The sequence below is a fragment of the Lissotriton vulgaris genome, chromosome 4_1 (genome assembly GCF_964263255.1).
Source record: "Lissotriton vulgaris chromosome 4_1, aLisVul1.2, whole genome shotgun sequence".
In the NCBI taxonomy this organism is placed as follows: Eukaryota; Metazoa; Chordata; class Amphibia; order Caudata; family Salamandridae; genus Lissotriton; species Lissotriton vulgaris.
This window is the reverse complement of record NC_141691.1, coordinates 205,907,654-205,923,238: the sequence shown is the minus strand read 5'-3', so window position 1 is coordinate 205,923,238 and position 15,585 is coordinate 205,907,654. Positions and strand designations below refer to the sequence as shown.

Here is a 15,585-nt window from a genome sequence, read left to right as displayed (position 1 = left end):
GACTTGGGGGCAGATCCTTCTCTGTCGGCACGGCGAAACTCTGGAACGCCCTGCCTCTGGATATTCAATCCACCTCGACAGAAGCAAGTTTTAAGAAACTCCTAAAGACCTGGCTTTTTATGCAAAAAACGTAAGCATTTCATCTAGTTTCTGTCTTAGCTGAAAGCTCTCTACTAGCGCCGGGACACCTCCTTGTGAGGTAGCTGTTTGCGCTTTACAAGCATCAGTATTATTATTATTATAGGGGTCTGCAGTGCCACCTCCACGAGGAGCAACGCCCGATGATGAAGCACGACACCCGCCAGGGTGTGTGAGGGCACCAATGTCAAAAGGTGGAATTCCCCTATCTCTATTTTTATTCTGCTCACTCCACCTTGAGACACACTCTTTCTCAACTAAAAAGTTATAGAAATTTCCCCTTGTTTAGGAACAGTTACCACTCAGTGTGTTGACATTTACTTTTGGGAGCACTGGTACTGGACCTTTTCCCCTTTTTCTATAATTGCTCATTGTCCCTCCCTTTTGTAATGTGTTACTTGTGGAAAACTAGTACCCTGAAAGGGTCCACTGCTGTTGCGACAGAAGATCCTCCTGAAGGAGCAGCCTGATCGGAGGTTGAATGGCCTCTCTCAGCAACTCGAGACACCAATTTTTCCGAGCCCAGTCTGGAGCTACAAGGCTGACTTGGTCTTGGTTGTTCCTGATCTTCTTGAGACCTCTGGGCAGGAGTGGTATGTATGGACAGAAAGGAGTACAGGAGGCCGGAGCTCTACTTGAGAGGAAAAGCATCTACAAGCGAAACTCCACCTTGCAGAACTGCTGACATTTTGCGTTCTCAGCGGTGGGAAACAGATCCAACCAAGGTTCCCTCACAGCTAAAATATCTTGCACTACCTTCAGATGGAGATGCCATTTGTGATCCGCTAATGCAAAAAGAACAATTAATGGACAGAATGTTGAATGTCAAACATTCACCCCAGTACAGAGATCTGGGCCTATATCCATCGTTTTCTTGCTCCCCATGCCATTCCAGTTTAAACCCATACATATGCAAATCAGTTTTGACCCTGCTCCTTATGGATAAAGTCCAGCCCAAACTGCCATGCCAGGCTCTCCCTGGCACGGAAACAAGCATCCTAGGACTGGTTTAAGGGTTTCACTCTTTATCAGCCAGGCTAGCTTTACACCAGTGGCATTGAAAGCACAGGAACCACAACAGGCATACCCGGCCGACTCACAGCGACAAATGCAAAAAGAACAATTAATGGATAGACTGTTGAACAATGTCAAACAGTCACCCCAGTACGGAGATCTAGGCCTAAACCCATCATTAATTTGCTCACCATGCCATTCCAATTTAAATACTCAGATCTCTGCAGATGAGCTGCAACCATCGCCATCACCTTGGATAAAACCCAAGGGGCGCTGGTAAGGCCAAAAGGTAAGGCCAAAAGGGAGCAGAGCGAACTTAAAGTGCTTGCGGCCTATCGTCTGTAGGCTGGTAGGTCGGGATGTGTGTCCTGCAAGTCCAACGCTACCATCCAATCTCCCGGGTTCTGGGCAGACATGACTTGGTCAAGCATGAGCATTTTGAATTTCTCCTTTTTCAGGAAGAAATTGAGAGAACACAGGTTTAGGACAGGACAAAACCTCCATCCTTCAATAGCGGGAATAACAACTCGACCTACTTCTGGCATCTGAACCCTCTCAATGGCTTCCTTGGCTAAGAGAGATGCCAATTTCTGGTGGCGTATGGATGTATGGTCCTAGTCAGCCTGTTGCATGTGGGTGGCATGGGTAGAGGGGTAGTCATGGAGGGGAGAGAGTAGCCCCTTCAGACAATCTAAACACCACCACAGTCTGTATTCGACCTCCACTGGTGCAATATTCAGCAATCCACTGGTTGCCCATGACGGCTGGATGGCGAGCAAAAAAGGTTTGGAGGCTGCAGCTACTGGGGGTGGTGGAATGTCCAGATCTCTGACTGCTTGAGCCATGCAACCTGGGTTTTCTGCGCCCTTTGTCATGAAGAGGCAGGGGAGCTTGGGTGCCATGGTGGTTGGTTGGGAAAGGCATGGCTGGAAGTCCCGTTTGTGGCTATGAAAGGTGTTTGGGGTTGGTGGAGGTCATGGAAAGGTCCAAGTAACTTCCTGTAGCTCTGCTATTCTTTGAAGCACTCCGGCGCTGAGTCCCCCTTATCTACGAAGACAGGATCCATCAAAATGGCATGCCCATAAGCGCCGCTTGCACATCGCCTGAAAATCCAGTCGTTCTTAGCCAGATGTGGTGTTGTAAGGCCACAGACGAAGAAACTAGTGAGTCAGTTAAATCCAGCCTACATCGGATTGTGAACTTGGATTCAACTCCCCTGTCTGCCATAATTTGGGAGAGTATGTTCCGGGACCATGGACAGAAACTATGCAGCCGAATCCCACAGTGCCTTGGAGTTATGGCCCAAAAGGCACGCAGAGTTCACGGACTAGAGTGCCAGACTGGAAAAAAAAGATTCTTGCCTAAGGTGTCCAGTCTCTTGGATTCCTTCCGATGGGGTGGTACAGAATGCATCATGGTTTACGCAGGACGTGGAGGCTCGGACCACCAAGCTCTTGGGGTTTGGGTGCTGAGTGATGAAATTTGGGACCCCCCAGGGCGGCAGATAACTGACTTGTTCACAGGAGCCCCTGAACTGAGTTTGGACCAGGTCCCAAGCCGGACATCAATAGGAGTATCATTAAAAGGGAGAACTGGTTCCGAGGGAGTCACTCCCGGCTGAAGCTCCTCTGTCAAGACGTTACTCTTATGTGCCACTGAGGGGCAGGCTGAGGTCCAGGACTTCGGGCAACCTTCTAAATACCATAGCGAAAGAAACTCCCTCCTCCATAGGCAAGGTAGGAGGAGAGAGCATACCAGTATCTGGAGAGATGTCCAGTTCTTCACGCCAGTCCATGTTAGGGTCTCGGGCTCATAAGTGTCCAGTGGCCCGGCCCATCCCTCCCCATGTCTTAGCCCGTAGGAATAGGGATCAGACACCCATCTGAAGGGCACAGTAGTCGAAGCAGGTCTTCACATCTTGACATCAGAGGCAAACAGAATGCAGGTCTGTCACCGATATCGGGCGGTGGCAGGTGCTGCATGGCTTGAAGCCAGCTTTCTTAGTGGACATACCTGCCACACTAGGAAAAAAATCTGAAATAACTGACAAAAGTCGAAAAAAGGTTATTTGAAAAAAAACTTGGGGTAGCTCTCCGGATCTGCGCGGACTGGTGCAGAAATCTGGCTCTGTATATACTATACCAAAGTAAGGTATGGTGTATAGAAAGTCCAGTGGATCCCCAGAGGCTAAAGTAGATAATACTAATGCTCTCTTTTGTGGTAATGTGGGCGAGCATTTAGGCTTATCAGAGGGTAGTGTTAAGCATTTGTTGTATTTGTTGCATTTGAAATGATTACACACACTAATTACTAAATCCAAGACCAATGGTTTGAAAAAATATTACTTTGTTACTTTTATTACTAGAACCAAAGAAACTTAGTTGCAGGTAAGTACCGTTTTCAAACTGGCAATACTTTCCTATGAAGTAAGTGAATACCTAGTGCAGCACTTCAGTTCAGTAACAGCATTCTTTGTAGATAAAGAAAAGCAAACACTTAGAGCAATATCTCAAATGAGAAAATGTTATCTTATGGGAGGAAAACAATATGGAGGTTTTGAAGGTAAGAACTCAACTTACAATTTCAGTCCTCTGGGTTTGAGGTCAGCAGAGGAAACGGTTCAGGTAAGTACAAACACTGAACCACCAGCAGCACAGTGGCAGCCATGTCCAGAGGTCAAATCTGGAGTTAGGGCCTAATGTTAACCAATGGAGACTGGGGGTGCTTAAAGAAACACTGCTTGCAGGTAAGTAAAGCGGGTGCTAGGTTCAAGCTCCGGAACTTTAGGCAAGCCAAAGGGGGGATTAGCCACACGGCAGCATCAATCATACACAATCAGCGGCACAGGGGTGCAGGGTGCAAACAGTGTTGGGCACCCAATGCAAGTCAATAGAACAAATAGGTTTTCGAAAAAGGCTGCATGAGTCGAACCGGAGGCTGCATGAAAAACACCAACAACAGTAGTGGTAAGTTGGGATGCTGTGGGTCGCAAGAACACTTGGTCAAGCTCTCCCAGGCCCACGGGCTTCGGGTGCAGGGTTGTCCTAGGACGTCGGGATTCTCCAACTGGGGCCGGTCGCGGTTGTGGTGAGTCTTCGGACTTAGACTGCAGGTGTCGTTGTGGAGTCCAGGAGGGATTAGCCAACACTGGATTTGGACTTAGGATCACTGGAGAACCTTTTCTGGACTGGTATGCCACCTGGAATTGGGCCGGAGGTGACGAGTGATCAGGGATCGCTGTTCCGGAGGGCACCAGAGTCCTTTATCTTGGTATCTTGGGGACAGGTATGCTGTCCTCGGGAGTTCTGGTCTTTTTCAAAGGCAAGCAGTCCTCCCAGGGGTTTTGTAGGTTGCTGGTGGCAGGACCAGAGTAGTTTTCTTTGCAGGATCTGTGAAGCTGCAAGCTGGCTAGTAGGGTTGGGGGCCAAGTCAGTTGGTGTCTTCAGTCCTCTCTGCAAAGCGCCTACTTCGTCCTCTCTCTTTTTAGGTTTGCAGGAACTAAGGATTAAGGTACAAGGGTGCCCCTAAATAATCAATTTCAGGGCATTACAGGGGCTGGAAGGTAGCAGCCAATGGGCTTCTTACCTTTAGGGTGACCCTTTGTATGTCCACTCCCTTTGGGGAGGGTGCGTGCCGCGAATCTTATTGGCTGAAATCCTCCAAAGCAATATGGAGAGCACCGGGCTAGCATAACAAAGGGCAGGACGTCTTGGAGGCTCACTGCCCAAGAATGCTGTTCCTGCTTGAGCAGGATTCTGCACCATCTTAAAAAAGATTTGGAAAAATGAAGCCCCAGGACCCAATGGGCTTCCCGGCTCCCTTTTCCTGGAGGACTTACATTTCTGGGCCTCAAATCTTACATTGCTATATGCAGGTTTCTGGAGGACGTCCTGGACTCCTGGATGGGTTCACTGAAGCAACCAATGTTTAAAAAAGGGACAAACACTGATCATAAGAACTATCAGATGGTTGCCCTGCTGGACATTGAGGGAAAGGCTTATGCGAGTACACTTTTTCAGGAAGTAGCAGACAGGGTAGATACTGAAGGCCTGCTGCCATTTCATCAGATGGGGTTCAGACCAAGGGGCTCAACTGTGCACAATATTACAGTTTTGTCATACTTAGCCCAACAAGCAGTAGCCTGTTGCTCTCCCCCGCTCTTCGCCTGCCTTATCGACTACTCATCAGCCTTTGATGGGGTAGATCGCAGCAACCTTTGGCAGAAACTGGCACAGTGGAACATTTGCCCGTAAATATTATGAGCCATTAAATCTCTGTACTCTGGCACCTGGGTAAGGGTTAAACTCTCCAGGGTGTCCCCCATGAAAAAATAGACCCAGATCAGGAGCTAAAGCAGGGATGCATCAAACCACTGATGCCATTCAATATATCTATTGCCAAATTGGGCTTAGCGCTGCATGGAGCTTACCTTGCAGCTACAAAAACTGGTAATACAAAGATCCACCTAATGCAGTACGCCGATGACCTCGTTCTTTTGGACCACACGAAATAGGTATCCAAAAAGCTCTTGCTGCTCTGTAGGAATATAATATCTAGAACAAGCTGGTAGCCAATGCAAGCAAGTCTAAAATGTTTATCTTTGGCTGCCACCCAAAGAAAAAACTTACTAAGTGGAACCTGGGACCCTTGACTGTGTACAAATCTATAACTATCTTGGCGCTTGGCTCAGTGAGACCAGCCGCCCACTGCTCCACCTACAAAAATTACGGCAGAGAGGGAAGACTGACACACAAGCCCTCTGCAAACTATATGCTACCTTAGATAGCCCAACAACCACAGCAACTCAAAGGGTACTGCGGGCCAAACGACTACCGTCTCTCAACTATGCGTAACAGGCATTTCCAGGAATGTTTACAATGGAAATAGAAAACATACACTGCATAGCTCTTGCACAAGAAACACGTTTATTCGCCTTGAATTCGATCTCATCCGACAAAAATTAGAAGGACTGCCCACCCTGGCAAAATATTTTTACATGGCAACTGTGTCTCCTGAGAATTCCATGAAGGCTCTCATAGATTCCATCTTTCTAAAACTGAGCAATCCTTGGTCTGCCAATCTTTCCATAGCTAAAGACCTGCTACAATTAGCGACCGAGAACTGGGACTCAAGCTTAATTAACTATGCTACCATCAAATCATCAATAAAAATGCAACTATGCTCCCGTTCTCGCATTTTGGACATGGAATCCTCGGCAGCCAGAGACTCTCATGAAACCCTATGCCTCCCTTAAATGTTATTTATTTATTTACTGACATTTATAGAGCGCGAACGAATACCCGTAGGCGTCTCGGCGCTAGACTACAGTAATGTCCCTCCCCAGTGATTGAAAGCTCATGCAGATTGATGTGCTATGTTATTGGTTGAATAGCCAAGTCTTCAGTCTTTTTCGAAACTGCAGTAGTGAAGGACTGGTTTTTATGTGGTGTGGCAGAGTATTCCAGATCTTAGGAGCCGCAACTAAAAAGCGGCGGTCACCCCAGGAGACTGTGGGACCACTAGTTGATTAAGGGATGTAGATCGGAGCTGTCTAACCGGGTTATAAAGAATAAGCTGGTCTTTGAGAAAGCGAGGTCCTTGGTCCTGCAGTACTTTATAGACTGTGCACAGAGATTTAAACGTAATCCTGTTTTGAATGGTCAACCAGTGGTAAGTCCTCAAGGTGTCTGAGATAGGAGCGAATTTAGGTGTTCTGGACAACAGGCGTGCCGCCGCGTTCTGTATAGTCTGCAGCTTTTTTGTGACTCGAGATTGTGCGTTAAGAAAGAGTCCATTACAGTAGTAGATGTTAAAACCAAAGAAGTAACCAGGGTCTTGGCCCGCAAGCCCCACCTCACACAGGCCATGGGGGGACGAACACTGAACCAGATTTTAGCCGCAAGACTACACCCGCTTCCCTTAAAATAATTAGTTCCATCCTGGAAAACACTGTCAGACATTACAGAGTGTCGCCTATATAACTATAAAAGGGAGTCCCCTGGTACATTTTTTGCTATGTTGCCTTTTGCAGCAAGTCAGCCGAATCTACCTCAGACCAATACTTTTCCACCTGGGGATCTGCACCTCAAAGGAGGCTGTCTGTAAGCTCTACACTTTAGACATTGTGAAGAACATGGCCAGCTTTGGGAAATTTGAACATTACACTCACATACTTCTGAAAGATAAGCTGGTACAGGCAGAGACTGATTAACAGCCTGACGAGCCTCATGATACCAGGGACACCCATTGAAGCCCGCATCAGACATCAATTCTGTATCGTTCGTTTTATTCATCAAGACTATACTGGCTGTCCAGACACGTTCTTGAAGACCAGTCTTTAAATACTAGGAGCTTTTAACTTATATTTTTAACAAGAACTTATACTTTTTGCTATATGTTTTTAATTTTGTGTATTGCAATAGTTTTTAAGTGATCACACAAATTCATTCATAGTGGATTGCTAGGTTTTCAGGGGCCAACACTGAGGTGCCCCTGAGTGCATTTATTAATGAATCTAACACTGGCATGAGTGTGGATTCGTTAATCTGAGATGTTTGGTAACAAACATCTTGGGATTCAGTGAAGCCATCATGGAGTTGTGGAACTCCTATTGACAAGCTCTCGGACCATGTCAGGAGTATGGCTTAACTATGTACTTATGTCGTCTAAAAATGGACTTAGACACTAGAGGGTCATATCTGCTCATGAAGTTATGCCCTCACAAGAGGTATAGTGCACTCTGTATTAGGGCTTTAAGTCCTGCTGTAAGGATGACTTACTTATACCCCTTGCAGAGCTGGCAGGCCGGGCACACACATATGTGTGCCAGATTGACTTCACTTTCAGCTGCACCAAAACACACGTCCATCACCACCCCCTTTTGTACCGCTTTTGACCGCCATAAGTGTGGCAGGGTATGCTCAGACATGAGTCCCTTGCTCACTTTGCCACTGGATTCAAGCAAGCCGGGCTGAAGACGGCTGGAATGCCAGAAAACGGTCCTCGGAAGCTTGTTTCCGGTCCAGGGAAGACATGGCTTGGCAGTTCGGGCAGGACTGTTCCCATGAGGCACAGGGTCAGACTGATTTGAATATAGCCATGTCTGAACTGGGGTGGCAGAGTGGGCTAAAGAACGGTGAAACCCAGATCATTTGACTGGGTGTGAGCGTTTGATTCAGATGCTCCGTCCATCACCACCCCCTTTTGTACCGCACCAAAACACACAGGCTGCACTGGCAGTGTGCAGGTGTTTGGTGAGGGGTCTCTTGGGAAGCATAATACATGCTGCAGCCCTTACAGACCTTCTCTGGTCATAATGCTCTTGATACCACTGATACCTTTTACAAGGGATTTGCATGTGGGCCAGAGGTGTGCCAATTGTGGAAACCAAGGTATGTTTTTGGGAAATAACACAGGCAATGGGAACATGGTTAGCAGGAAACCCATGCACATTCAGACAAAGTTCCACAAGACCAAGCAAAAAGTGAGGTTAACTATGCAAAAGGGGGCTCTTTCCTGCACAACCAGGCCCCCTCGCCACTGAAAGAGGATGAGGCTAACCTTCCCCAAGAGAGTCTTCATTGTCTAAGTGTCAGAACCTGGAAAGTCCATCTGCATTGGCATGGGAAGCCCAAGGTCTGTGTTCCCCTGTAAAGTCCATTCTCTGTAGGGAGATGGAAAACCTTAAAAGTTTGGGGCTCCCACCTGCATATGCCATCTGAGAGGTTTGTGGTCGGTTTGAACAAGGAAGTGAGCATGCAACAGGTATGTTCTCAACTACTTCAGGGACCAGACCACAACAAACGGAAACACGGAAACTGGGAACTTGGTTTAATGAATGAATGAGTATATTTATAAAGCGCAACTTTCACTCTAAGGACCATCTTGGCGCTAGCTGAAGGGAATCAAGAGGTCTGTGGTATAGAGCAGCGGGGGGTCGAGTTAAAAGAGAAGATCAGACGAGAGAGAGTACCACGTTGTCAGGTGCACTGAAAATCCATGTTTTTAGCAGTTTCCTGAACAGAAGTTCTGATTGTGGCAATCTCAACTGGAGCAGCAAATATTCCAGGTTCTAGTTCCTAGTGGTTAGCAGGAACCCTGTGCACATGAATCAGTGTCAGGCAAACACGGATGGGGGAGGGGGGGGCAACCATACAAAAAAGGACACTTTCCTACCACTGGCACAGGAAAGAAAAAAGCTGACGTCGGAAAGCTGGGGGGCCTATATAGGCACTGCACGTCGCATCTGCTGCGAACGACGCCACACGGTGCTGAAGAACTCCACAGTGCCGAACGATGTCACCTACCGCCATGCAGTGTCCTAATCCACGCTGACGCCTGGGGATAATTCTAAGAAAATTAATTTGCGGCCTGACCTCTCTATCATATAACTGGATGCATACATCACCTACAAATTCCTGGAATTTGAAATTATGACTATTAAAAACTATTTTACCAAGAAAGTTAATAAGCAACCTTATGGGAAACCCGCCAATACCTTTCAGTTAGCTCTATTCATCTACCTACCCAGCAGATGAAGTTACCATAGGCAAAATACGTGATTAAAACTGTGGTTCGTCTATTCCTTCAGTAACTATCAACCTTCCTTATAGTTTCTCGCAATCATATTTTGCTTTAAAATATAGTGTTACCCCATTGCCAATGCATAAAGATCAGGTCTCTTCTCTTTCTCTTCCTGACGGATCTTGTCCACTCTTCGCTCCAAGGCTTGTCCTAAGTTGAGAACCTTCGGGTACCAAGGAAGGATTTTGGTCAGCACAATCAGGATGTTTCTAATATGAGTATATTCACCTGTTTCAAGGCAATGTACGGATGCCTAAAAAAAAACAATATGCTTTTACAGAGTTTTTCCTCAATTGTGCTGACTGTTATTCATAGATATAATTAAGCAAAAAAAAAAAGGCAGTCCAACTGCCTTTTACCTTAGTTAGCTTATAATGCCATTTGTGAACAACATGTCGGAAGTTCTCGTAGTCTAACTGATCAGCCTTATTGCCACCATCAAATCCGGTTGCTCTTAATATGGTGATAAATCCTGGATAATTTCCACATTCCTGCAGAAAATAAATATTTTTATTGATAAATATTCCTAAACTAACATTCAAGAGTAGTAAAAAAGAACAAGTTACTCACTTTCTTTTGGTAATGTCTCTTCTGATAGAGAATATCTAAGCACAGATTCCTCACAGGGTAAATTTCCCCAGAATCCAGAAATTTTCGAAACATTCTGTCACACGCTAGATGGCATTGTATGACTCCACGTCATGTCTGTCTCACCCTGCATAGGACATCGGACCCCTATATCTGCACCACCTTCTGAATACCGGTGTCAGTTTCTTTCTGAACTCCATCTGCCCCGATGGATGCAGAGCCACTGAAAACAGAATATACCAGAGTGCAGACTTTCAAGTTGAAATCTTTTTAATGGATTATATGGTGCATTCCACGGGACATGGGGGAGGGGGGGGGGTGGGGGGGGGGAAAGGGGACGGGGGGGGGCAGGTGTGGAATCTGCAGTTAGATAAAGTCTATATACAAATGGGTGTTATTGAAGGTAAGAAACCTGTTCTTCTGGTAGGCACTTCTAACTGCAGATTCTTCACCTTGTGAATAGACAACAAAGCAGAACCTCCACAGGTGATGGGTTTATGTGGAATTGCTCAGACCAGGCAATCCTGCAAGAGTGATCCCGCCAGACCTAGCCATCAGGGCAGTAATGCTTTGTGAACATGTGGAGGGATGCCCATACCACAGCCTGACAGATGCCAAAAACTGGCACACCGCATGTCAGCACAGTGGTAGCATCATTCACTTTGGTTGAGTGCACTTGCAAACCTTCTTGGGGGCTGCTTTTTGGCTAGCCCATAGCAAATCTTAGTGCAGAAGATGACCATCTCCAGATGGATTGTACTTTGCATAGTCTTTATTTTCCAGATCCCACTGAAACCAACAAAAGGTTTGCCATTTTTCTGGTACTCTCTAGCTTTACAAACAAACAGATACTGTTTGAGAATGGCGCACTGATCACATGCCCCTAATGGGTGCAAATGTTTGAAACATAATAGTGCTGATACACATTTACAGTTTACAAAATAATAACCAAAAATATTATTCCAAATTCAATGTTCATGAAGCACAAGTTACTACTTGTGTAACGATATATCTGTAAGAGACATTAGTTAGTGATAGATTCCTTACCTTAGAATATCCCCAGGCGTCAGAATGGATCCGGAAACTTTTGCGTAGCAGTACCATTGCGCGTCGGTAGGCGTCGTCTGCGGCACCTCGTCCGTCGTCGGCGTCGTGATGACGTCGTCGGAGTACTTAGACGCCGCCTCCGCGTGCTGACGTCAGTTCTTAGACACAGCTTTTCCGCGCCAGAAGCGCAGAGCCATGCCAAAAACCAACACTGGTGCCATGAAACTAGGGCCCTGAAAGGGGATGACCTTAACCCTAGACATCGGTTCGCAGAACGGGGAGGATGGGTGGGTCGGTAAAGATCTATCACTAACTAATGTCTCTTACAGATATATTGTTACACAAGTAGTAAGGAATATGCTACTTACCAGTATGCATCTGTTCTTGGCATGAAGGGCTGCTGACATTCATATCTGTGCATAGATCGCCGCCTAGTGTTGGGTCCGGATAATTGCACATTGTTGTCCTGGAAGAGTCTTCGAAGTATCACGAGATAGGTGGCTCCTCCCCTGGACTACAGTGCGCATGGGCATCCTCTCCATCCCCAGCATGGGCATCCTCTCCATCCCCAGATTGTTTTTCGCCATTGTGGCAGAGATGGAGTGTAATACTGAAAGTGATGACCATGCCTGAAAATGCTTCTGAGAGCTGCAGCTGCGACAGGCACCGGGGAGGAGAGCGGACGATATGAATGTCAGCAGCCCTTCATGCCAAGAACAGATGCATACTGGTAAGTAGCATATTCCGTTCGAGGCATGAGGGCTGCTGAATTTATATCTGTGCATAGAATAAATAGCAGTTTCCTCCTTACCAGTGGGTGCCCGTGCCAGCTGCAGCAGTCTGAAAGAGAGTTCTGAGAACAGCCTGTCCTACAGCAGCTTGCTGTTTGGAGTGTACATCTACGCAGAACTGTTTGGTAAATGTATGTATGGTGGTCCATGTGGCTGCTCTACATATGTCCTCTAGAGGAATATTACCCAGGAAAGCCATGGAAGCCCCCAACTTGCGTGTGGAATGCGCTCTAGGGGGAACTGTTAATGTGCGCTTAGCTTTTTGATAACAGATCTGGATACATTTAACAATCCACATGGCTATACCTGACTTGGAGATAGGCTTGCCTTTATGTTGTGGAGAGAATGCAACGAACAGTTGTTTAGTCTTTCGAAAGTCTTTTGTCCTGTCGATGTATTACAGGAGAGCTCTTTTGACATCTAAAGTGTGCAGTGCTCTGTCTGCCACTGAGTCAGGGTTAGGAAAGAAAACTGGCAGTTCTATATTTTGGTTAAGATGGAACTGCGAAACCACCTTTGGCATGAATTTAGGGTTGGTGCGAAGCACCACTCTATTCGCATGAATTTGCAGGTAGGGTTCCTGAATTGTGAGAGCTTGCAGTTCACTGACCCTCCGCAGCGATGTAATAGCTATTAGGAAGGCCACCTTCCAGGTGAGGAACTGTATTTCACAGGAATGGAGTGGCTCAAAGGGCGGCCCCATGAGTCTGGTGAGAACGATATTTAAGTTCCAGACTGGTGAAGGGGGGAGTCTGGGAGGGAGTACTCTCTTAAGTCCTTCTAAAAAGGCTTTAATAGCCGGTACCCAGAAAACGGAAAGGTGCTGCCTGTTTTGAAGGTAAGCGGCTATGGCCGCCAGATGGATCCTGATGGAACTGTACGCCAGGTTGCATTGGTACAGATGCAATAAGTAACATATGATGTTTTGCGTAGATGCGTCCAACGGATTAATGTTATTGTTGGAGCAGTAAATAACAAACCGCTTCCATTTGGCTGCATAGCAGGCCCTGGTAGTCGGCCGTCTTGCCTCCTTGATGATGTTCATGCACTCAGGAGGCAAGTTCAGGTATCCAAACTCTATGACCTCAGGAGCCAAATCGCAAGGTTCAACCGTTGGGGATCTGGGTGCTGAATGTCGCCATGGCTCTGAGTGAGGAGGCTGGGAGTGAGGCGCAGCCGTTGGTGAGGCACCACTGAAAGTTCCAGGAACGTGGTGTACCAAGCCTGCCGTGCCCACGTTGGAGCAACTAGGATGCGCGTCATGGAGTGTTGTCGCAGTTTGCGCGCCACCAGAGGTATGAGGGGGGCTGGCGGAAAAGCGTACGCAAATCTGTCTGACCAGTTCATCCATATCGCATTGCCCTGAGACTGCGGGTGTGGGAACCTGGCGGCGAAGTTTGGGCATTTTGCGTTCTCGCTTGTGGCGAAGAGGTCGATGTCCGGATGACCCCACTGTTGGAAGTACGGACGGAGAACCGACGGGTGGATCTCCCACTCGTGCATCTGAGGACTGTGCCTGCTGAGCAGGTCCGCCATCTGGTTGTCGACACCCGGGAGATGCTCCGCCATGAGGAAGATGTTCCTTTGAATGGCCCACTTCCACATGCTCTGGGCTAGGTGAGACAGCTGCGGGGAGTGCGTGCCTCCCAGCTTCTGGATGTAATACATGGCGGTCATGTTGTCCGTCCGGACTAACACGACCTTGTTGCACAGGTGCAGCTTGAATGCCTTCAGTGCCATGAAGATTGCCATGAGTTCCAACACATTGATATGCATCCGTTGCTGTAGCAGGCTTTCCGTTCTCCCACAGAATTGTGCACTGAGATCTAGAACCTGGGTGAGTTAGGGTGACCCAAAACTCACCTTAGTATCAGAAATCCCCTTACCAAGCTAGCTACAGTGTCTCATTGGTACTAACAACTTCCCAATGACTTAGACAATCCAGAACATGAACTTAGGGTACCTCAGGTATCGTGGAACACATGAACACTCTTTCGTTAAATAATCATTGCAAACCAAAACTGGGAGTCAAAGAACACACGTGCAAGTTTGAAATGTTTATTTTTCAATGCAAAGTTCTCAAACGCAGCATCTTATATAATACCAACATACATATTATAAAAATCAGAGTTATCAGCATAGTCACTGATCCATAGTAAGCAAAAGGTGATAGCATGTTATAATGCAAAAATCTATAGAAATCTGTGTCACCTATATTTCGCACACCCTATTTAGCATATTATATTATATCTAAGAAGGTCTCATTTGGGTTTTTAGCAGGGCGGGCCCATACCTCTAAATGTCAGTAGTAGAAGATCACATCAACAGCTACCAGCTCTCTGCATGCGAAGCATCAAGTGTGTTGATTCATTCCCTGTAACTCTATCTTAAACCCGCGTAGAGCCCAATGTTGGCAGCAACAATATTTGTGTTATGTCTAATGTGGTGCGAAGATCAGGCCTCCAGCAACCTTGTTTTAGGTTATTCTTAGAGGGTGCAGTTCTCAGTGTGCAGACAGTTGTACCAAGTGTACCAAGCACAACTGATATCAGAGCAATAACATAATATTCTCAAATAAATCACATCTTTCGTCTAGGTTGAAAGCTACAATAACAATTAGGTGTCGTGTGCAAACTGAAGCCGAAAGAAAATATGTCGTTTAAACCTTTAATAAACTCATGCTAACTTAACACGATATATAGAAACGCAGTAACCATATGACATTGCTGTTGTGCTGTCCATAGTCCCTGCACTGTGTAGTGGAGGACATGCGCTCCCCAACCCTGGAGAGATGCGTCCGTCGTTAGCACTATCTGTGGGACAGGCTCTTGGAACGGTTGTCCCCTGCAAAGGTTTTGTGGGTTCCACCAATGCAGAGAGTTGTATGCGCGACCGGTCACCAACAATAGGTCCTTTAGATGGCCATGAGCCTGGTTCCACTGACGGGCTAAGCATTCTTGAAGGGGTCGCATGTGCAGCCTCGCGTGCAGGACAATGAATATACAGGATGCCATCATGCCGATCAGTTGCATGAAAATTCGCGCTGGGAGGGATCGCTGAGGTTGGAACCTCCGGATGAGCGTTTGCATCCTGCTGACCCTGGCTGGGTTCGGCTGAGCCGTGGCCACCTGGGTGTTTAGTGTTGCCCCCAGGTACTGTTGCACATGGGCCGGCTACAAGTGAGACTTTGCGTAGTTGAGAGAGAACCCCAGACTGTGAAGGAGGTGAATTGTGCGTGACATGTCGCAGCCGCACTGCTCGGCAGATTTGGCCTGCACGAGCCAGTCGTCCAGGTAGGGGTACACGTGAACACCTTCTCTGCGAAGGTGTGCTGCCACCGTCGCTAAGCACTTGGTGAAAACTCTGGGAGCAGTAGTGACCCCGAACGGCAGAACCTTGAATTGGTAATGCGGACTGTTGATTG

General features: G+C 47.1%; 1 protein-coding gene across 2 annotated transcripts in view; it reads right to left on the bottom strand.

Moving 5' to 3' along the window:
* Positions 1-15,585, bottom strand: part of THOC2 (THO complex subunit 2) — a 1,289,207-nt gene that overhangs the window by 406,298 nt on the left and 867,324 nt on the right. For both annotated transcript variants that reach the window (XM_086918507.1, XM_086918508.1), the window contains exons 26-27: positions 10,095-10,226; positions 9,804-9,988 (exon numbers count right to left, since the gene is read on the bottom strand). In XM_086918507.1, the coding sequence (XP_086774633.1) occupies positions 9,804-9,988; positions 10,095-10,226 (317 nt within the window). The remainder of the gene's footprint in view (positions 1-9,803; positions 9,989-10,094; positions 10,227-15,585) is intronic.